At 38.8% G+C, this 24,873-nt stretch overlaps 1 protein-coding gene across 2 annotated transcripts in view; it reads right to left on the bottom strand.

Annotated features, from left to right (window-relative positions):
- The window catches only part of GRID2 (glutamate ionotropic receptor delta type subunit 2), a 734,268-nt gene that overhangs the window by 97,070 nt on the left and 612,325 nt on the right, over positions 1-24,873 (bottom strand). For both annotated transcript variants that reach the window (XM_059817838.1, XM_059817839.1), the window contains 2 exons: positions 13,086-13,224; positions 2,063-2,258 (listed from right to left, as the gene is read on the bottom strand). In XM_059817838.1, the coding sequence (XP_059673821.1) occupies positions 2,063-2,258; positions 13,086-13,224 (335 nt within the window). The remainder of the gene's footprint in view (positions 1-2,062; positions 2,259-13,085; positions 13,225-24,873) is intronic.

Here is a 24,873-nt window from a genome sequence, read left to right as displayed (position 1 = left end):
TAGGTTGTCCAGGGTTATCATCTGGTTGAGTTAATAGCTCTGATGTGGCCAGTTAAATTCGTTCAAGACCCCGAAGAACATTACAAAGTATATAAATAGGCTGAGGGGACCCATTAATTCTTTCCTTTGAAATGTTTTCTTTTTTTTTTTTTTAAGTATTTTACAGAGATTATAATCTCTGTCTTTTATCAGTTACCTTTTTAAATATTAATTACCCTTGCTTAAGACTAGCTTTTAACATCACATTCTTCATCCAGCTTTTTTCTGAGCAGGCCAAATACAATCTCTCAAAAGCCTCTGTGTGAACAGCAACTGGCAAATAATCTTTTTCTGTGTCATTCCTTCCTGTAAGGTGAAAGAAGGGGAAAAACTGCACACATGTATGTGGATGTGTATGTTCATTAGAATTGGGCCTGAGCCCTTTGATATTTTAAAATTGGAGGGTGGTTGTCTTGCTTGCATGCTGCAGCTTGGTTTTTCAACACTATAATCTGCAAGTGCTTGTTCCTGGGAAGCAGAGACATGGGAAATTAAAGAACCCAGATATTTCTGGTTTTGTAGGTTTTAAGATAGCAACTGCCATGTTTCCAGGAATGAGAAATCAAAGACTGTAATCTGGAATTACCTGCCAGCATGATACACTGGTTGCTTTTTTCAGCTAAAAGCCATCAGTCAACACAGCTGTGTTTGACGTGCTCTGGTTTTTGATTCTTCTGAAACCTGTAGTATAACTTGGGAAGGCAAAACAGAAGGAGGGCAGCTTTTTTTTTTTATACAAAAGGCAAGACCCAGCTTTATCAGCCCCTTACAAACTGAACTAAAATATGTTTTCTCAAAAAAAAGCAATTTCTTCTAGCCAATAAATCTTCAGACTGTCTTTTTTTCTTGCTTTTTCAGCTTATGACTTCTTCTAACAGGGTTTCAAAAGTGCAGTTCCCCAGGGCCTCTCTTGCCTCTTTTTTCATGCTGTTTAGTCCTTCAGAGGAGAAAATATGAACTCAGTTATACAGAAGGTGGATTAGTGATTTTCAAACTCCAAAGAATTTTTGTTATTTTGTGGTTCTTTTATTATTAAGAGATCACCAGTGATTTCATCATTCTTTTTAACATACCCTTTCTCTTACGTGGTTGTATCCAGTGTGAAAACTCCAGAAATTACAGGTTTTCCTGGCAAATGGATTTTGGTGGAGACAAAAGGCAGAGTTTGTCTGGATTTTTAGAATTCTCTAAACCAAGCTTAAACCAAGTGAACACACAACTTCACGGATATTTGCTCTAATTAATATTCACATTTTGAAGTTTAAAATAAAATCTGTAAAATATGATTTTTCTCAGATTTGATTTAAAACTCTGAATATGAAGATACAACAGTAGGGATAAAGTTTGTATACAGTCACTCATTAACCCATATTCACTCTCATACTGAACCCTTTCATGTACCACTGTTCTTACAAAAGCTGTAGCTGTCAGCCAAAAACATGGGAGGGAACTATTGTAGTCACAAATACACCCATAAAAATTGACTCCTGCTCTCAAAGTATTTTCCCACTGCTAAACTCACTACAGAAGGTGGCTGTGAGACTCTTATTTAAAGCCAGATCATCTTTTTCTGCCTGCTTCTCTCAAAACATGCATGATTCAGAGCTACAACTGAAAACCACGGTTTTCACTGTCAGGAGTGTACACAAATAAGTTAATCAATGTCTTGTATTCAAAGTGCTTTAAGCTTTGTACAGTACATTTCCATGTCTTCTGGGGTTGTAAGTCCAGTGATCCTATTCCCATTTTGCATCCTGACAAATGCATTAATCTCTCATACCTATAAATCCTTTTCAGAGCGAACACTTTAGGTACACATTTTAAAATGTGGTTGAAAACAAGCTATATAGCTGAGAAGTCCCAATCCTCCGTGCTGATACCATGGGCTTGCAGAAATTGGTACCAGGCATGATCATTATCTGGGTGCAAATGCATCCCTTATAGTTAAAAGCAACAACTAAGCCAATGTGGTGTTACAGCAGAGCATCTCCAACGGGAAGCAAAAAGTAGGTCGTACCAGTACCTTTTGAATGCCTGCGGTTGACTCCAAGACGTTGTTCTCTGAGCCGTTACTTCTGTTAATCATCCGCCACATTTGGGAATACATGCTGTCTCTCTCAAAGGGATTCATCCCTTTCACTCGGACGTGCTCATAGACTGCGGAGTCCAAGACAGTGCCATAAGGAATATCCGTCTGCCTTGAGAGATCCTGGAGAGACCTTAATTGTTGGTGAAGAAAAGAGACACAGGAGACTTGAAGCCACATTTTCAAGAGGAAGGAGCTGCAAGCAAGCAAAGGGCAACACATAGGAAGATGGCTGTCAAGCCAGTTTCTTTTGTTGTTTTTTTTTTTTCTTTTTTTCTTAAATGACAAAGTGAGACTGAAAAATTGCTTTTATGGTTTAAGACACGAGGAGGAATATGAAGTGAAAAGAACAGGTAGAAAAAAATGAAAATGGATGAAAAGAGAACAGCGGAAGGAGTAAGAGGATCCTGTCAAACACCGAGCTCCTTTGAGCAGGGACAAAGGAGAGAAGGGAGCATTGCAGTCCCTCCAGGCATATGCAGCAAGTTCAACAGAAGTTGGGTAACTGCCTATGAGAGTACGGTGCCAACACACACCCTACTGCTGGGGAGTAGAAGTGTTAGCACCAGAACTCACTAAATCTAGGCCAAAGCACCTGGGCTGAGTACTTCTATGTGCTACTGGGTTACACAGTGAATAGCAGCTTTTTGGTGGTATTCCTGTACTCAACTGTGCACCCATCTCACCAGTCACATCCTACACTATTTTCAGCAACAAGATCATCTCTGTTGTGGTTTCATGAACTGCCTTTTCTTCACAGTTCATGTTATTTAGTCAAATAAATTTGTGCTACTTTACATATTTTCTAGTCTTATCCGTTCCCTATAAGCAAGAAAAATTAACCAGTTTAGAAGTTTCTAAAGCATCTCAATTATGGTTTTGTCAACGCTGCTTTGGACTTAAAAAGGCATATTAGAACCCTTTAAAGTCTCCTTGCCTCTTGGCCTTTATTTTCCTGTCCTATAGAATTGCTCTCCCATACCTTTGGTTCTTTAATGGCATTCAATAAAGTTTCAAAATAACTACTGTAGTATGTCTACTGCCTAAAACTCATTACAGCTTTCCTGGCACAAATTAACTTTGTATAAACTGCACAAATCTAGTGGATGACACCTAAAGACAAATCAAGGGGCTGAATGCTGTCTTAAAGTAGGCAATAGCAAACTGTAAATGCTCATTGCAGCCACAGAAAATGCAAGCACAAATGTAGGAAACTCATCAAATTCCAAGTTGTGTTTCTGAAATGTGTAAATACAGAGGCTAGTGAAAATGTCCTTACAGGGGGGAAAAAAAGGGAATTTTTAGGTGTTCCAGGGATGGCACTGAAGAAAACAGTAATGGGATCTCAAAGGATATGTATGCCTCTCAACACAACAGAAAGCAGAAAAAGAAGAAATCAATAGAGCTCAATGACAAGGGTTTAGAGGTTAGTTGAGTCAAAAAGAAATCCTTTGAAATTCAGATATATGGGCTTACAAAAACATTGAACAAGAGCTAAATTCTAGGCAGATAACATATAGCAAATATAAAGAAGGGATAAATTTAATTTTGAAGAGTAAATAACTACTGGTATTAAAAACCCCACAATCCTCTCCTTTCTCCAACAAGGTGGCATTCCTCTTCAGGAACATAAGCAGCAGGGAACCTGCAAAGAATTAGTACACATATGGGATCATCAAAGGTGAGTTGCTAGATTAAGCTTTTCCTGAAACCAAGTATATTGGTCTTCTACCAGAGGACTGAGACATGCCCTTTTCTAGGAAGAAAAATGTGAGACTCTAGTAGGCTAAGGTAACAGGAGAATAAGTACTGTGGTTAATTTGTAATTGAAAATTTTTTAAAAAATAATTATCAAGTCCAGATAAACACCTATGAGTTTTGAAAGATTAAATATGAAATGGCTGAGCTGTTAGCAAAAATCCGAAACCTCATTCCAGCCAGTGTGTGAAAGGGAAGCAGTAAATATTTTTAAAAGGCTCTAGTGTTAATCAGGGGAATTACAAAAGTAAACTACTAAGATGTTGTACTTAGGTTTAAAAAATAAACTGAAAGAAGGATTGATACAATTTATAGATCAGTCCTGAAGATTAGACAGAGCCAGCAGGTAGGTTTCTCCAGGAAAAGCAATTAGATCATCTATTACACTTTAAAATTACTGAAAACCCGAAGCATTTCAAAAAGGCCTTCATGTCATCAAACAATATACAGAAGGTGGAAGTATGGGCAGGCTACAAAGGAGGAATTTAGAAACACTTCCTGGCAACTCTGGATAGCATTAGGAAAGCCAATACTTGGCTAGAGTGGGTGCTCTCAAGGGACTTCAAGGGTAACCAGAACAGCTTTTGCAGAACTAAAAGGCTGGACAAGGAAAGTGTGGCTCTGTTGAGGGGGACAGCAGACACAGCTGAGGCTGAGGTGCTCAATGCCTTCTTTGCCTCGCTCTTCCCTAACAAGTTCTCCCAGGTCTCTGTGACTAGAGGCAGGATTCAAGGAGGGAATGAGCAACCAGCAGTAGGTAGTCAGGTAAATCCCAACCAGACAAGGCAGGGATTGATTGAGAGCACTAGACCCATAGAAGTCCATGGGACCTGCCAGGCTACATCAAAGTGTGCTGAGAGAGCTGTCCAATGTCCTTGCAAGGCTGCTTGCTTTAGTTTTTGAAAGGTGAAGGAGATTGGAGGAGATCCCTGACCACTGGAGAAAGGAAATGTCCAGACTATACTTAAAAAAGCTAAAAAAGATGATTCACACAATTAAGGTTGGTCATCCAACGTGGACTGAGTCCTGTCAGAGCACATTTCTGAGCACATGAAGGAGAAAAAGCTAACTGGGAGCAGTCACCATTGATTTACCAAAGGTAAGTGATGCCTGACCAGTCTGGTTGCCCTCTACAGTAAAATGACTTGGTTTGTGGACAAGACTAGAGAAATGGATGTAGTTTACCTTAACTTTAGCAAGGCTTTCAATACTGTCTCACACAATATTCTTGTATCCAAATTAGGCCATTAGGTCTGGCTGGATGGGAAACCAGATAGTTAAATTTCTGGTTGGGTAATCAGGCTCACAGGGTAGCTCACCTGGAGGCTGGTAACAGGTACCACAGAGGTCTAACCTGGGACATGTCTTTACCAATAACCTGGTGGAGGTCAGTAAGGACCCGTTTGTCAAGTTTGCAGATGACATGACATTGGGGGACCCGCTGATCGCTCAAGGACAGGCTGCTGTTCAGACGGACCTAGAAAGGCTGGAGGAATGGGCTGACAGGAGCGGTGTGAAATTCAGCAAGGACAAATGCAAAGCCCTGCACCTGGGGAGGAATAACCCCCTGCAATAACCTAGGCTGGGCCAGCTCTGCAGAAAGGCATCCTCGTAGGCAGTGAGAATTTCTCTCTGTTTCACCATTAGGCAAAGTGTTGTGTAGAAGTAAATCTATTACTGTTGCATTGACAGCTATCTGTCTGTCAAAAGCATCACTGATGAAAGGCATTAGATAAATACAACATACTATATTCATCCATTCTGTGTTACTGCTGCAGCTGCCAATACACTTCTGTATCTCCTGGCAGTGCTCAGAATTGCAGCCATCACAGGATGCATATTGTTATGTACTGTAATTGCTGTGTTATTTGTCATACATACTGCTACAGAAGTATACAAAAAGTATTTACGGAGTCTCCAATTTCTAGTGACAACACCTAGCAAAATTGCAATCATTACTTTGCAAGACTCTGTCTAGCCATATAATTTCTAATATAACAAGTAACAAAGCATTTTTCTCAAATGTTATTGCTAACTGGTATATAAATGGTATGTGTAGCTGCTGCCACAAAACAGCATGGTTAGAAACAGCACAAGAGAAAAACAGCTCCTCTGTATATCTTGTGGCTATAAAAGAAACCTTGCTACTTTCAGAAAGACAAACCAACACAAGACACACAAGCTGTTCATCCAGAAGTATACTGCAATCAAGTATGGGAAGCATACTACAAACAGTCTGAGAAGCAAGCAAGAGTGTCATCACACACAAAGGCAACACCAGCAGGAAAATAACAAGGAGAAGAATTACGTTGATGCCTTCAGGAAGGCATGTTGTAACTGCCAAATCTGGCATTAACTACAGTCTGCAGTTCTTTACTGTTTGGTGTGCTACCCTAAAGCACAGGAAGCCTCTCAACTGCCCTGCTCTGCATCTTTTCACAGTTGCAGGTGCTGCTCTATGCTGAGAAAATGACGGCAAGAGGACAAGAGCAAGACAAGAATGAGTGTAAACTCTACGGATGTGCTAAACGCTGTTGTCAGTAGTAAACCCCAAGTTTTGGTTCACCTGACCCTACGCTGAGGAGCAAGAAAGAAGTTTTGCAGCCTTTGAGGTGTACATGTGTGTATGCTGCTGTGTAGGCAAGCTGCAAAAATGGAAAAGACCTATCAACATCAGTGACTTCATCCCCTCACACAGATGTGTCAAATAGGATCATAATATATATGACCTCCTTCAGAAACTGTTTTTTTTATACCAGTAGTCTGCAGAGTTGTGGGTTATGACATTCACAACCTAGCAGCTAAGGTACAGCAAAACAAAGAGAAATAACAAACCTTGACAAGTCTTATGAGGAGCGGCTGAGGGAACTGGGGTTGCTCAGTCTGGAGAAGAGGAGGCTGAGGGGAGACCTTATCGCGCTCTACAACCACCTGAAAGGGGGTTGCGGTGAGGTGGGTGCTGGTCTCTTCTCCCAAGTGACTAGCGACAGGACTAGAGGAAATGTCCTCAAGTTGCGCCAGGGGAGGTTCAGGCTAGATATTAGGAAAAAGTTCTTTACTGAGAGAGTGGTAACACAGTGGAATAGGCTGCCCAGGGAGGTGGTGGAGTCACCCTCCCTGGAGGTATTCAAGGAGTGTGTGGATGTGGCATTGTGGGACGTGGCTTGATGGGCATGGTGCTGTGTGGTGTTGGGTGGGTTGTGTGGTGGGTTTGGTGTTTTTTTTTTTTTTTTTGTGGTGGTTTTCATGGGTGGGTTGTGGTGGGTTTTTTTTGGGTTTTTTTTTTGTAATGGTTGGACTTGATGATCTTACAGGTCTTTTCCAACCTTAGTGATTCTGTGATTCTGTGAAAACTAATAAAACTATTAAACCATTGAGGTTCCTTTCCAGAAGAAAGAATTTTTATAACTACTTTGCCTTCAGCCTCGTTTGTAGGTTACACATTGTTTGATGTACCTTTATTCCTGGATTAAACAACTCATTCTCTGTTCAGACAAATACATTTAGTGGAGACATAAATCCCCAGCCTCACTATGTCACCCAGTCTCACCAGACAGCTGCCACACTAGATCTCAAAATAAGGAAGAAGTATTTGTCAAGCTGACTAATTCCTATGGGCTATCCTTTGATGCCCAAATTCTGATACTGTTATCTACACTGGATGGGAATTTAATTTTGCTATAGTTTTACTGATCTCAGTTGAACTACCTGCAAAGCAAAGCACACATCTAACATGAGTAAGGGAATTAAAATCCAACTTTTAAAAACATTTATCTCTTTGAATTTCTAATTTTGAAACAATAAGATAACGAATGATAAAAATTGTTTAAAAATAAAAAAAGCAGATATAGTTGAAAAATTTGTTATAGAATAAAATACCTTTATCTGAGCTTGTATATAGACAAATTCTACTTCTAGGGAAGTGACCATGCAGTCAGGTCACAGTTCAGCTTATTTTTGGCTATCACTCATGAAACATTGTGGGGAAAAATGTTATGTGTGGTCTTTATGGTAAATTTTTTTTCTCATTGCTATTACTGGGATAATATCAATATTATCCCATACAAATTAAATACAATATAAGGCTATTCTGAGGATGAATTGAGTCATCTGAGGATGCATTATTAACATATACATGTATTTTTCAGCTTTTCTTGATTTTGTTTAGTATTCTGCACCTTAATCAGGCAGCAGTTTTCAGGTCACTTTCATTTTCTGGCTTAGTACAAATTAATTACTTTGTATTCTAAAAAATTATCTCTACTTTCAACTCAAACAGAAAAAGAAAATATTACAATTTGCATATGTTTCTTTCCCCAAAGCATACCCTCTTCTATATATTCAAATCCTAGACTTAGAATTGGTAACATGTTGTTCATATGCAAGCCAAAAGTGTTTAAAAAGTACACAGAAAATGTAGAAAAACAAAAGGTCAGCTCCATAAAGGAATAATCAAATTCCTTTTTAGGTGATTAAATACCACTGAGGTCAGATGCTTGGGCATCAAAGTGTCTTTGTAGACCTGGGTTATAGATTGATTTAGGCTAGCTGTGTTGTTAGACTTGACTGTTTCACAGAACTGCCTGCAAGAAGTAGTCACTAAATTTTAGGAGAAATTTACCGATGTCATGGCTTACACTGAAGTATTTATGACTAATTCCGATAAAGCTTTCCAATGCTTTTTTTTTCTTTTTTTGAGGACATGAAGGATTAATTCACACACAGGCTTAAGGAACAGGGCACAGGCCAGGTGATTTGACTGTTGGCAGCGACAGCTGTGTTAGAAACTAGTAATACTGCTTGCTAGCCAGTTTGAAGATCTGGGTGAACCACGTTAAAGGAAAGGTTAAAGAACATTCTGTTTTTCAGCATAAGGAAATATCTACTCCAATTACTGCACTCTTGTGTAACCCCCCTTGCAGAAAGCTTGTAGGCAGTTGTATTGAGCTGTTTAAAGCCTTAGGGACATCTTAGCTTCAAGTGAATCATGGTCTAGGAAAAATGTTGTGAAAAGAATGACTAGGCAAAACGAGGGTGACAAAAGACATGCTTTACTGCTATGCCTCCATTATTCGGAGGCAAAGGTCTCACCTATCAAATAGGACATACTACTTATAACATGGAGAATGAAATGTGAACGCCTTATTTTATGGAAGACACAAGACACAGATTCTCCTCCATAACGTGTACAATCGAAAATCTTAATCAAACTTCCACACTTTTAGAAGTGGATTAAATTTAAGCTTGAAACCACCTACCACCAGCCTTTCATATGACAAATCCTTTGACTTCCCTTCTGCCCACCCCACTCCCCCAACTTTCCTGCAAAATTTCAGTGCCCGTGAGAAGGTGGTGACACCCTCTCTTTACCCAGGAAAACAGTGCAGCGGAGTAGTCTGAGTAAAATCAGTCTCTGCCAACGGACTCTAATTCTGTCCTAAAGGAATCATAAAACACCATAATGGCAGTAATGGCTCAGTGTTGAAATTCACAGCATCAGCACCTATGAGAAATAGCTCAAGACCTCCAAATTTATTTGGCTTTTACCAAGAAAAGCCACTCTTAATTACTATTCATTCATGTTGCATTTGAGACAGGGATAAAAAGATTTAAGGAACATAGAAATTATGGTTTGCTTTGCTACCACAATGTTTTGGCATCTGAAATGCTGACTGTCTTGATTTAAACGACATCTGCAATGTGGGTCAAGTGTGAACAAAAGATGCATCTAGGAACTACTTTATGACTTGCATGCCTCTACTCCTGATATTGCCTGTTGGCAGAAGATGAAAAGCTGAGCTCCCAAAGGTATTAAGAGTAGCCATTTGTCTGGAAAAGGAGATTAACGCCCACTCTTATTCTTCTTGTTCCTCTAAGTTCATTTAAAAATTGTAACAATCTGATCCAAATTAATCAGTGAAGCACAGAACAAATGCCAGCAACTTCAAGTGAGGTTATACAGCAAAGATCTACTTTGAGACTCTCTAGGGAAAGGGAACATTCCACTAGTCCTCCCTAGTGCATTGCCTAACAAAATCCTGTATGCTTTTCTTCTCAAAATAGGCTTTTGGATACTGTGAGGCACTTACTAGGAAGAGTGGCCCAACCTTCATACCAGCCAAGAAAGCAAAGCTTCAAGAACTCTGAACAGAAACTGGCTACACATCCAAAAGCTGAAATGCAGTTACTACCAAAATGTTTCATAGAAATGAAATATGCTGTGGGCTGCTTGAATCCTCCTATCTTTTGTAAAAGATATCACAAGGACTGCACCTTCAACAACACACTGTAATATCTGATGCTAGCTGGAAATCTGAAATGAAAACCTATTAGCTACTTGTTACAACTGTGCAAACCCACTGACTTAAATTTCTTTCATTTTTCTGGCTTCTCTGAAGCTGGCTGGATAGCACTACAAGCAGAATCTGGTTTATTTTCTTTAAATACTTAAACTCATTTCCATTCTGGCCTTCAAAGCTCCCCAAGGTACAATTTGATCTGTTAAAAAAAAAAAAAGAGAACATCAGCTTTTTTCTTTATTGCTTATTCATGTTTCCCACTTTGCAGTAATTCAGCATGGTAAACAAACAGCCTCTCTCTTATGTGCTGGTTTGCGTTTCAATTTTGGCAGTTTTGTAAACTAAAGTTTTACACTCCCACCATAGTTAGGATAACTTCATTCCCTAATGGATACTTAACACATCTAATTACTCTATTTTTGAGCTGCAAGCGCTGTTGAAAAATGTCTCCGTTCTTTCATTCGAGGAGCTTTCCAGCTGCAACATTTTCTACTGAATAAAACATTTTCAGTGACTTTGCCCATAAATAATACAGCACAAAGACCAATGTAGTCCCAACTGTACATAATCGCCTCAGAATTCCACTGAGGGTTTTCTAGTGACATCATAATAAAATGCAAGAAAAAACTGAAGATGTATTAAATTATAGTTTGGGTATATTTTATTCTTTTTTACACATGATAAGAAAACTCAGATATTTGTCACAGTAATGTGAACATTTTTCTGGATTACTTCAAAACTAGAAGGGACATAATTTCAAAGCAGGATGGAGAGGTATATTTCATATTCGTAAGGACAAACTGAATGACTGAATATATCATTATTATTTATTTTGCATGTACAAATTCCCATGCTGTTTCTTCATGATCCTTAATCAAGTGTAAAAGTTTTTAAAATTAAGGAAAAAAAAAAAATCAACCTCCCTCAAAACCTCAAGATCAATGTTGACAAACATTGACACAGAATATAATTTTACTCCCCTATAAATTGTGACGGGATTATAATTGGGACTACTGAGTCAAACAGCTGGGTTGTGTCAAAATACCCCTGCAGCACTCCATTGTCTCAAAGTCTGTTATTCAGATCTCAAAAGAAAATGATAACTCGATTTAACTGGTAATACAACTGTATCAGGGGAATGATTTGCTCATGTGATTTTAGTCTGGTTTACATGTCTCTGTCTCGGAGAGCTTAGCCCTCTAATAGATAAGTGTCAAGGTTGTTAGCCCAGAAAGGAAGGATAACAACCATAGACACTTCACTTCCAGTTGGGAATGAATAAGGACTGGTAATGCCTGGACAATTTGGGCCATGGGACACCAACTTCCCCCTCTGCCCCCCCTCACCCAAGGAGCAGGAAGAAAGAGAAAGGGTTTATGAAGTGCAAGAGGATGTCCTAATGGGGAGAGTCAGAAGATAACCCTGCACTCAAAGTCAGGGGCAGCTTCTGCTCTTGGGTCTGAGCTTTGGCTTCCAATCGCAAATAAAACCTGGCTGCTATTGTTATTAAAGCCTGGATTGGTTTTAGTTTGTAGAAAGTCCTCACCTAGAGGAAACGTGCCTTAGTGAGACCGTGGTGATTGGCTGGCATGCAGTGATGCTTGAACCTAACCTATGAATTCACAGGAGGCAAAGGCTCCCCCTGCTCAGTCTACACTAGTGGCTCACTGTCTCAGGGGGCATTTCAAAGAGATTTGGAAAGCAGCTGAACTAGAGGCAGCAAGACCTTAGGTGATGATACACAGAAGACAGGCACTTGAATCGACAACTGGAGTGAGAAAACTGAATTTTCCCTAAGGTCAGCATTGAGACTGACTTGAAGGTCAGGTTCTTACCTTTCTGGAGAAAGAAATACAGCAGAACATGCCTCTCTTCTTTAAAGTCACTTTATCATTTTTGCAAAATAGGATTTATGGGAAAGGCAAACTGTCACTCTCACATACTTTCATGGACTTGTAGCCTCAAGATTAAAAACCTGCTATGGAAAAATGGCCAGCTGCCCCTTGGAGTGCTTGGCTAGCTAATCCTTCACTGTGTTTTCTAGTCTCTGCTTTGACCCAAAAGGAAGGATTTGGGAATAGGGGAGGTCACTGGAGCAGTGGGAACTCAGCATGCAGCTCGCTGAAGAAGAGGAGACTGGAGAACAAAAGGGCAGAGAGACAGGGTAGGAGGCCTAGAAAGGTTCCTGTGGTATGGAGAGATGAGATGATCTGGAAAAAAGGAGTGGAAGGTGTGACAGAAAGACAGTTCACCATAAAAGGAGCAGGGGAAGACAAGGACATTCATGTTAGGGAGGCATGAAACAAAAGAACCAATAGACAGAAAAAAGAGAACAATGTGATCTGTTAATGTAGTAAGAGAGCACCTGGGAGCAGAAGGAGCAAAGATGACTACTAAGTGAATTTTTATTGTTTGTTGCTATTAACAGATCTTTGCCTTGGCAAGAAAAGGTGAATTCAGCTTTGAGCTCCCCATACACTGAAGAAGCGTTGGGCTCCTCCTGATCAAAGTGTCAGAGCACAAGTATTGTGGGATGCATTTGAATGGAAAGCATAGCCTGAAAACACACAGCAACAATTTATACTTTCCCATTTCAAATACTGATGCAGTGGTTATCTCAAACTCAATTGCTTCTTTCAAAATACGTATGTGTGCATACATATGTATGTATATGTGCCACAGAAGACTATCTGCCAGAGGGCAACAATTCTGATCCTAAAGACAAAGTGTCTCCAGAGAGACTGGCAGTCCATAGTATATTGTTATGTTTTTAACTTCCAAACTACTTCTCAGGATGATTAAAATGTCTTCCTTTTTTCACATTTAAGTAGAATATTCATACCCCTCTACATGTATATAAATGTTCACTCTCCTTTCCCTCAATTCATTCTTTATCAACTTACTGGATGGAGTTCTCAATGCGTGTGATGGTGAGGAAAGCTGCTAGGTTTGCCGTGTAGGAGGAGATGACAATCAAAGCAAAAAGCCACCAAGCTCCCATCATCAGTCGTGTTGCCAGGGTTGTGTATGGAACCTCTCCTCCTGTGGGGAAGAAGCAAAAGCAAGGGTTTTCATTTGGCAGAAGGAAACCCAGACCCTCATTGCTCAGGAGAACTAGGCCCCAAGGTCAACAGGGTAAAGCAGTTTACTAAAGCAAGGTGCTTTAGTAAACTGAGCAAGACTTGGAGCCACACTTTCTATGCAATGCAAAGTACTGAAGGAAGCCCACACTGTCAGCCATCGTTACTGTATTTAATCTCTTTTCCTATTGAGCCTTTAACTGCAGTTCATCTGCTGTCCTATCCAGTAATGGAAATAGACTTCAAAATCTCAGAACAAAACCAGCAAAAGTAAATTCTTACAATGTTCTTTCCTTAGCGATCTTATCTACAAACCTTAATTAAGTTTTTCTTGCATTCTTGAGAACATAAAGTTAAAAAAACCCATCAAAACACAATTACTTTTCACAGTTCTGTAGGCAGGCAGATGCTCGTGAAAACCATATGTATGTGTTGCTGCAAGTGAACTTGAACATGCAGAAAAAAAGAAAATCACATGTATTGATTGACATTAAGAATGCAAAATTGTTTTGTATTCCCATAGTTGCTTTCCTTTAAAATCCAACACCATGTAAACAAAACATTACCAGCAATTAAACCTACCAGGATGAACTGCACACCACCGCTTGTGTGATCAAAGCCCAGTTTAGCAAGCCATGAAAAGCATTATTTTTTATTCAAATAGCTGCCCCTAAAACACACTAGTTTGAAGTCTTTGAAAGAGCTTTCAGTTAAAAACATATCAATCACAGATTTTTACGTGAAGGAAAATTAATTGTTTTAAAAATACCCATTTTGTCTGCAGCCTAAGTTTTGTCACAGCTACAAGTATCTAAGGGGGACAGGTGAATGCAACAAACACTCACAGTCAACTGCTTAAGACATTCACCCTTTTCCTCTCCCCCTATACTCAAGCAATTTGAAAAGCTGTCATTATTTTTGAGGTAGCTTTCTCAGACGCAGAATCTTACGATGATACAATACCTGGGATTTGCAGAAGCAGTTTGTTACAGATTCAATCACCTGTAAGTATTTTGTGCTGGACTTCACTTCTGTAAAAACTTCACGTTTGCCCACCAAGCAGGTTTAAAGGGAATACAAATCACAATCATTCCCATTTCAAGTACAAATAATTTTCAATGTACACAAACTAGACAGTTAATCAATGCTTGAATATGAAGAATCACCTTACTGTTTTGTTCAAAGTTTGTCCTACCTATACAAAGCATTGGTAACTCTGTATCACCATACAATAAACAAATTTGAAGCTTTTTTCCTACTTCAGTGATGTAGAGTTGTACCATATGTGAAATAATAACTGACTCCATTAATTTATATTTTTGGTATATAAGTATTGCAATTATTTGGCTTTTAAGAATTCCAGTATTGAAAGACAAAACCTATATTAGACCTGCACAGTCAGAAATAAATTTCCTTTTATTTCCAAGATGCCATGTAATTATCTGAAATAAGAATCTACCGATCAGATCAGGAGATATTATTTCAATATAAGGACTTTAGAAGATGAACATTAATTTCACCATCTGAAGATTTGGTTTCCTCTCCCGCATAAATTTTAAATGATTTTTAATAGAATATTTCTACTTTACAACAGTTTTTGCAATGTCTTTGGAATACTTCATTTAAAAATTATTTTTAATAAAATTAAAAGAGCAGACACCTATATAAATTTATTGGAGAAGACTGTTTGTCCTTTTAACTTTCAGGTGCCAATCCCTACAGATAATCTTCATATTGAATTGAAATGGGTAGAGTAATAGAGAAGAAGCCAATGATCTCCTGGACATCCTTGCATTTTCATTTTTCAGCTTAATGAGTAAAACTTTAAGTTCTGACTTTTTTTTATTGAAACGAAATGTCTGAAAAGAGAGGATGACTGAAAGTCACACACGTGCCTTCTGGTTTTCAAGCGAGGATGCTGTGCAGCAAGTGACCATGGAAAGCCATCACAGACCCCTCAGCCACAGCATTCCCCTACCGTTCATACAGAGTAGTTTTCCCATACATCAGTATCGTTATCCCCACTATTCTCTGTTACTTTTTCTTTTTTAACCCTCATGTCAACAACAGACTTTAGAAAACTGTGCGTGCTGGTCATCCCAGGTTCACTCAGGTGTTTGTGAAGACTTGTTTCTAATTCACAGTTATACCTTGTTATCAGCAGTCAATAAATGAAGCTTGAGGACAAAGGTTGCATCTAAGTACACGTACAATAAGCACATATCAAAATAATTCATCACTCCTGTCCCTACTCTAATATCTTTGCACTGACGCTTCTTAAACCACCATTTCTAAAGCAGGACTGACACCGCAACTGCATAGGTGCATGATTTTTAAGCAGTAGAGGCAGGGTACTCCACCTCTCCCAGTGAAAGAAAGAAAGAAAAAAAAATTAAAGGAGATCTTTTACTGCCATAGGATCATTTCTTTGGCATCTCTTACGAGACTGAATGCAATACAGTCTTGTTCTATTGTACTGTTTGCTAAAACAATTCCCGCACCATGACAGCTCACCTTAAGAAACCTTTTCACTCCCTTCCCCCAATTTTGTTTCTAGGGGTAAAACTTGCCAGAGTTTTCTTTCAGTCCAAATTTACATGTTTTCTCAGTGCAGAAGAGTAGCAAGTCATTCAGGAGAGCAACAATCATTGGTTTTCCATTAACATTGCCATGAAAAAGAGCTACAGACCTAACAGTTGCTATTGTTGACTGTAAATTAGTATGCAGAAGGGACATGCACGTAAACCTCCCCAGGCTCTGTTTCCCAATATCTAGTATGAGTTTCAGGTGCATGGACATCTTTATGGATGACAGCATATTCTAGTTACAAGGGGTATGCACAGGACACACAGTGCAAGGGAGGAGGGGGCCAAGATGAAAGAAGTCTTTCCCTGCTATTTTTCATATCATACCAGCAAAGCTTAATAACCCCTAATGGCAAAGGGGGCCACCTGATGCCATGTAAACACACACCGGTGACCAAAGTAAAATCTGTCCTATCGCACCTCATTCCTACAGCAAAATTCATCAATGGGAGTTAACATGCTGGTTGTGTTTACACTAAAAACACTACTGTTGTAGCATGCTGAGCTACACTTGAAAATACATGAAACAAATGGAAATCAAAGATGACACTCAGCAGTACTGAAGTTGCTTTGTCATCTTAAGAGGCAGACCTCAAACGAATACAGAGGCTGCATTATTCTTTAGACTTGGCCCTTCCAATACACTGGCAGAAGGGTATAGTGCGGCACAAAATGCCACTACCTGTAGATCACCTATATTGTGGCTACAGCTCCTAGTATAATTCAGCTGACACTTTTGATGTGTACTAAAAATCATTTAAAAATCTAATCTACCTTTAAAATTTTCAGATTGCATGTGCAGGAAGGAAAAGATATTTTCCGGAGTAAACTGAAATAGGAAAAAGCAATCTTATTGGGAGTTTTCCGAAAGAGTTGAATTACTGTAGAAGTGACAGTGAAAGAAATTACTTTTAGTACTCCAACTCTCATCTGATGCAGCTCTCCTTCATCAATCCTAGACCAGCCTAATGCTGGCCTACTTCAGATGACAGGCTTAGACTGCAACTTAGCTTATGAATTTTTGTTTATTCCCATTTCTTTCCAAGTGCTTCAAGCTAAATATCAGAAGGTAAGGAAAATAACTCATTGACTTTACAATGTAAACACAATATAATGTATAATTATGGCAGACCTAAATATCAGGATAAAACCACCTTAGGAGATAAAATGTGAGCCTATACAATTCCCATACAGATTTCTAATACCTTTTAAGCTATTCTCCTTTGTTAGCAGTAAGTTTAAAGGTTTCTTACAGTCAAAAATTGCGAGAGTGGATTACAGGCAAGAAGGAGAAATGAAATCATGAGAAAAATGGGCAAAACAAGGAAATTGAGGATCACAGCGTGGTGACATCTTGGTACTCTGTAATTCTGGACTAAATTTGAATAATTCAAAATGCATAGGCTGTTTCTCCAAAACATCCTGTTGTCAGGGGTTTGTCAATTGTTTGTCTGAAGAAAAACTGCATTCATCTGCGTAGTCCAGAACTATGAAAGTGTTTCAGATAGAAATGGAAAAAAATATTTTTTGTGGACAAAAAGAAACGGTGAAACTTTTCTTGGAGAAGTTTTAACCACAGCTGGCATTTCTGAGATCAAGCCTGGTGGCAGCCATTTTGCTGAAAAGTGATGCAATTTTTGTTACTAGTCATCCAGGCAGTAAATGTGCCTGGTCTCTCTCTGATTTAATATCGATTTAACAACTTCACTGGGAATGCACAATAATGACAAATAAAACTAATTTGCTTAAGAGCTCAAAAATATTTTTTTTACTATTACTAAAGCAAATAGCTCGGCAGCATAGACCCCACAATGTTAAGAAAACTTGGAATCGATTATTGAGAACAGTAATGCCTTTTGAAGATTAATTATTGACATATACTTTATAAAAAACTACACACAGAGAGAAAAGCCATAAATCACTATTATTCTATGTCCTGAATTTGGTAACTCTACTAAATGATGTTTCTGTGGGGAGTTGAGAGCATGACTGGGAGTCTGCTGCAGCTACTCCATATGTGAAGAGAGAGGCTTGGATGAGAAGGCTCTGCCCTTCTGCTACAGGAAGGAGACCACAAGAATCATGGCTTGCAGTTTCTATTTGTGATAACCACAGCTACCAGGGAAATCCCAAAGACTAGGTTTTTATTACAGACAAAAATCAATTTGTCACCAAAGCTTACCATCAAGGCTACCCTACCATTCTCACTTTAAGAACGCATCTCAGTTGCTAATAACTTTTTCAAATTTCAATCATTTAAGCTGCTAGAGGTCTGCAGCGAGCTGAATTTTAGTGTAAGGAGTTTTAGCCAGATTTTTTTTCAGATAATACTGAGAACCGTGAAAAAGATGTTAATTGTGATTGTTTTGTTGAGGAACTCTGATGTTATCAAACTTGAAAGCAAGGATCTTGATTGCGCTTGGAAAAAGAAGGTGAAGAAATAACAGGGTGGGTTATCTGGGGACAGGTTTTGGTTTTGCTTTTTCTTGCAAAAATTCTGTCCACGTTCAGTGAATTATTGGCCTTTGGAAAAAACCACAAAGGACTGGGAGTTGGCTGCAGTTTAGCCTTTAGCTTGTTAGAACAGTCACATCAATTATGCTATGCATCTGCAATTTCCATTTGCACAAATATAAAGTGTAGTGTTCTGTTGCAAGCAGTTTAGATCAATGTACGTCTTATGCTTTCTTTGTGAAAGGGACATTTAATAGAGAGTGGGTGTAAGGGGAATAGTTTGTATTAACAAAGAGGCAAAGGCATTTTATATTTCAGCTATTTTTGCCATGAGAAACAAAACCTAAAGTTTGACTGAGCTCTGTTATCTTTACAAAACTCCGCAAAGCAGAGCTCTTCAAAGGCAGAATCTTTCAGGGCATTAGCTATTGCTATTGTTCTGTTAAAAACTTTCTTGATAATACAAAATCTCTCCTATTTTCAATTGGAGATGTTCAATTCAGTATAGGACAAAAAAAAATACTTTGCAGTCAATGAAGCCTGTACCTATTTCTACCAGCTGTGAAATAAATGCAGCTTGGGAGTTGTTGGAAAATCTCCCATAATGAACTTTTCTTCCTTTCTTTTCATTTTTCACCCATACTTTTCCATTCTTCCTTGAACTGTGCAGAGTGCATTCATTTCCATAACATATGAGCTGGCATGTCATAACCGGAGTTTGTAATATTACATTGTATGCATTGACCACAGCAGGCATGACATGTATTCTTCAACAGGAGAATACAACCCCTTGAATTGGTAATGCCTTCCAAATAAGCTTGTAAATCAGAGGCTGAATTCCCTAGTCTTGCAAATATTGGCAGATTGCAGGGGTTTGACAGTAGGGAAGGAACCGAGCATGAAGCAGGGCTGGCAGCCAGATTCTACAAGGTCTGGACAAGTTCAAGAGCCAGCTACTGCTTTTATTCACCACACCACCTGTTTCTCCCCTAGCATTTTGTTTTTATTAAACTGTAGTGATTTTTTTTTTTTTAATTTATATATTAAAAGAGACATCCAGATCTTTTGTGTCACACATGAAACATTTCTTCATATTTTACTTCCTAAAGAGAGAGCACTGCATCTAGGTATTATTACTACCATTACTATTAATTCTGTGACAATATTCCAAATATATTAGGTAGTAAGTTATAGGAATTGGTTTTTTGGTTCACTGGAAGTAGTAGGATTGGAAGGGAACCAAACATATCTTATCTCTGTCTATACTGAAAATTTCCTCTCATAACCCCTGTTATCAGCTTCCAGCAGTACTTTCTCTTCAGGTACTGTTCAGTGTCTGGCTCGGGTGTGGGTCCCAGCAATACATTATAAAGCATTTTTCTGTATGCCACTGGTGTACTTACCATGGACATGCTTTGGCTTCCTTTTTCCTGTTATTTCTACAGCCTTCCTCCTCCTTCTCTGGATGATTTTGTTCAAGAAATATTAATGTTTTCTATAAACATATATCTTCAATACCAGACTTTTTAACGGTGACATCTTTTGGAACTGTTACGTATCTGTCTATATTTGTGAAGTCTTTCGAGTTGTTACATTCATATATTAAGATGGAAGAAACACTTGAGTTGAAGGTTCAGTTTGGTCTTTAGGTTTTACATGAGAATTTTGTCAGTTTTCTCAAACCTGCCCAACACTCCAGGACTCAGATCAACAAATAGTGGTCCAGGAAGATCCTTAGCAAGATTTTTTAAAATGCGCGGGTGAAGTTTGTTTAGGTTTGCTGATTTGAAAATGTCTGATGTTAGTAGCTGCCATTTAACATCCTTTTGATTTGCTCTTGACATGGCAAGTATTTATTTTGCTTTTTCACAAACACAGAAGAGAAATATTTATTGCCTTTCTGGCATAACTATTTTGAATGGTATCACCTTCACCTAATCCACCATTATAATTAAGGTTTCCTTAGCTCCTAATAAAATTTTCAAAGCCCTCCTTCCTGTTGTTCTCCACTCTGACTCACCTCTGTGTACACTTGCTCCCCATGTAATTTTTCCTGAAGTTTGTAGCTTCTAACTCTTTGGTGTGACCAGTGTTCCTTTTTCTTTCCATCTGCTCTATATGTGCATTCAAGATGCTTCAGCATGGGCAGGCTGAGGCTTGAAACATACATCATTCAGATGGAATTCCCCTATTATATCTCACATTTTCCCTTGTGCATTGCGGATATACACTAGAGGAACCAATCATTCTCTACTTCAGTGTGATTTGATGGTCTACAGCAGACATGGGCTCCCATCTGATTTTGTGCTCCAGCTATTAGCACATGGTCCCGCAAGAAATCAAGATCAATTCTTTCCAAGTTCTCAATGCCTCTGAAATACCTAATGCCATTTCGACATGGTGACACTCTTCTTCCCCTTTTGCCCACTTTGTCCATTTGTCTTTCAGACATGTTCCTACTAGATTTCAGTAACACCACGAAGACCAAATCTATATTCGCGAGTAATTCCAACTGTTCTTGTTTATTAGTCATCTTTCTGGTGCTGGTCTATAGGCAATTAAAGAATGTGTTCACTTTGCCATTTGGTGTCCTGATTAATTTTTTTTCCCTTAATGTCTTACTTCTGAACTAAACAATCACTTACCCTCTCCCATTTGTTGTTGTTAGTGTAATGATCCCCCGACTAATCTCATTACACTTGCTCCCTGGAAGCTTGTTTCCTTTCAGCTGGGTGGGAAGCAGTGCCCTCATTGCCCTCCCAGAAGGGAAGCAATGATCCACAAAAGAAAGCTCTCCTCATTTATTTCTCCCCTTTATGTGACAGAGAGAATAACTCAGACTATTTTTCTTCTGCTTCAGGCTTATTTCAAATCACTCCTAGTCATCTGAAATCTGTAAAGTAGCTTGAGAAGCTGCGTCTTACAAATGCTTATAGATCCTTATCAACAGCTCTGGAAGCCAGCTAACCTGAGGGTATACGCACAACCTTGTGCAGGTAGATATAGACTCTCTCCAGCCTCCCACCTAGAAGGCCAGGCATGAGCCAGCTCCAATCTGAAAGAGAGATTACCATGCTATCTTGTGACTCTTGGTTGCTGCTGGCCAGTAATGACCTCCAAGTTATATTTCATATCTTGCAAACTCCCTCTGAAAATCCTCTATTTGCTACTGCTGTGCATCTGTTTGGATATGCCTTTGGCATGCGACTTGCATACTAAGGCTCATTGCTCAGCTCTGTTTCCTCATTAATAGGAAGAGATTACTCATGCTGAGATTTCAAATGCTGGGGCTGATCAAGGACCAGTGGCACTGTCACTAAGCATCCCTCATCAAGTTGCGGCCCAGTGTACCCTTCTCATAAATCTGGTCAGAGGGCCTTGACACATAGCCTGATGGACAAACAGACATATCCAATAGATGGCCCAAATGACTACTCACAAACTGTTTTGCTTGAAACACAGGATCCTCAGCCATGTTCTTTGAAACCCTCCTCTCTGAAGCTAGAAAATGCTTTAGCACCAAGGAAAGGGCTAGTGCTACCCAGTGCAAAGCATTACAACCTACTACAGTGTTAGCTCACTGCTAGGCTAACAACCTACAGAGTGTTTATAAGTTTGAGACTCTGTTACTTCTATTGTCTAATTATTTTTCTATCTGTCTTCAAATACCAAGCCTGCCCAGCTTGTTGTCTCTACTGCAATGGCTTCATTCTAGTGACAGAAGGCTAATCATTTGGCCACCAGGCTCCCTTGTAAAACTCCACCAAGATACAGCAGGAACTGTCATAGACATCCTTGATTAAAATTTTGTTTGAAAATTAATCTATCTGCAAAAGTCTGTCAGATACAGCTATTCACTACATGCATCCAATCACTTGTTTATGCAGAGCTCCTCTTTTCTCCCTGGATCTAATTTATACACAACGGTAGTAAGAGGCTCTATAAAGCCGAAAAATAATTCATGACAGTAGCACTACTAAGGGCAAATCAAGGACGACAACCAGATACAACCTCCCTTTAGGTAAACGGGAGTTGTACCCATAAAGGTCAGCTTTAACTCTGTCTTAATCCTCAGGTACTGAATACAGGCTTTCTGTAATGTTCCCCATTTCCATTTTGAGAACGAATGGGTCAGAGTCTTTTTTAAATCACTCCTAAGCTGTGACTAGACTGTGCAGGATTCAGCCTCAGAATAATTTAGATAGAACTGCGCTTTGTCTGCTACTACTTTTTAAAGCTGCTGCTTTTTTATAGCTGTAAAACCATTCCATAAACCAAACCCCTATTCATCCTAAACATAATGACCAGGTTTGCAGAGAAGAAAGCAGAGAATGAAAACAGAGAAAATTTGTTTCATGGGAGAAGCAATAGCAAATCAAAACCAAAATCCAATGGACTTTTTTTAAGGCTACATTAAACAGAAATTCAAGCCTCTAATTAAAAATGAGAACAGTACAATCATGAATGTTTTTTACTAACTTTTTCTTCTCAGGAATTTTTAGATAAAACTCAAACATTGAAATATATACTGAAAGTATAAAAAAGAGTCTAATAACTGCATTCCAGAAGAAAGGAATCTAATGTGATAATGGAAAGTCTAACCTCTTTTCAGCTGAGCTGAGATTCCAATTTTCTGCATCACTAGCAATGATAATGTTACACAAACAGTGTTCAATCATTAAATTAATTCACATTAAATCAATGTCCTTAAAGGCCAAACAGTCCTTTATTAATTACCTGATTAAAATGATATTAGCATAACATATTAGTTATAGTATGTTTATGATTCCTTTCCCAACAATAAATCATTTCTTTCCACCCATCTTGCTGAAACAGTGACAATGAGGCAAAAGTTGGGAAGGGAAGCATGTCATATCATCATGTAGCAAATGGCTGTGGTCTAGCTTCTCCTGGTATCGGTGATACTTCAAGAACATATGTTAATTAGATTTGCATTTCTGTTATGTAGTATTTACAGTATGAATCTGCAAGAGCTACAGGAATTAATTCCTGGCTTTTAAGCCTAGACCCACAAAATAAATTACTTCTTTCAGATATTAGCAACTTTGCAGTGGTCAAATTCCATCTTTCTGCGGAATCAGCAAAATATGATGTTTTCAATTGAAAATCAAAGTGCGTCATAGATAAAAGAAAATGGTACATATAATAGTGTGCAGTAATTTAATGCCAACACATTGTAGTAACTTATGCAACATAATTGCACAGAGACAGGGGATGGCTAGACTTTACAGTGCTTCTAAAAGTTCTGGAAAATGTATCATAGAAGTATATTTCGTTTTTCTCTTCTGCTGTCATTACAAAAGAAGAGGAATGACTGCAGCTAAAGTTTGAAAATGGAGGCGTCTACTTATATTTGCTGAAGTGACTGGGAGATGAAGCATTGCTAGACTTATACTACACATATCCAGATGCCAAAATATCATGCAAGTCTTGATATTTGAAAGTAAATCTTTTGATTGCTGTAACTATGACCAGATTGGAACTGTGAGGCTTGCTGCCCACCTCTAATGAGTAAGTTGGCCAAAATCTCTCATACTAATGCTGCTGAAATGCATTGTTTTGTCAGAAGACTTAACAGGGTTTCCGATTTAATTTTGGGGTTACCAAATACAGTACTGTTCAATTACATAATCATAAATAATTGTGCAATAAGCCTAGCAATTTTACCAACAGCTGTTTGCTCAAAAGAAGCTCTGACCAGATAATCTTTTGTTGCCACTTTTACAACATAGGACAATAATTTTACATGACATAATTATAAACATACACACATGTGGAGGCAAACACAGACTAGAGCTCAATGTGCACGTGTAACAAACACAAGGAGCTTCTGGATATCCTTTTCCATAGGGCTGTGATCTGTGCTTTTAAGATTGCACCTGACTGCATGCCCGTAGAAAGGCACTATTTGCAGCCACTGCGAATGCATCAATATGATATATGCTAGCTATTATTTTAGAGAATATTGTTGCCCGATCTTAACAAATAACCTTGCACACTGGCAACGTTCTGATTACATTTCAAGAGAAGCTGAGACCCAATTTCCCTGTTACTAATGGCTGGATACAAATGCTCTAAAGCCTCAAACAATCAACCACAATTACCATCTATGGTACATATTCTTAAGTGGCTGAGAAGCTGTCACAGACAGTTTGCATAGTGGTGGCCTTTCCATAGACTACTGACAGTATTGTACGTAGTACCTTCCGGGATGGCAAAAAGAACTGTGCACAATGGACTGAAAGCAGGCCATCTGTACATACAATTAACATTAAACTGAACAATATCATTGATGAGGTATTAAAGTGCTGCTTTAGCTAAAAGCCTGCCAGGGAGGACATTATGAACATGAGGGAGAGAGAGTCCCCTTGGGCTGAAACTGAGCAACTATGACCCAAGCAAAACAAAAGACAATTCTGTGAGATGATAAGGACAAACAGTAATTCCAGTACAGCCTCTGTGTCTTTTGACAGGTACTTTTCTCCATCATCTTTTTTTTACCTCTACACAGCTCTGTGACTCCAGATTTTGTGGGTGAAGGGAATTTTTAA

The sequence above is a fragment of the Gavia stellata genome, chromosome 5 (genome assembly GCF_030936135.1).
Source record: "Gavia stellata isolate bGavSte3 chromosome 5, bGavSte3.hap2, whole genome shotgun sequence".
Taxonomy (NCBI): Eukaryota; Metazoa; Chordata; class Aves; order Gaviiformes; family Gaviidae; genus Gavia; species Gavia stellata.
This window is presented reverse-complemented; position numbering and strand designations above follow the sequence as displayed.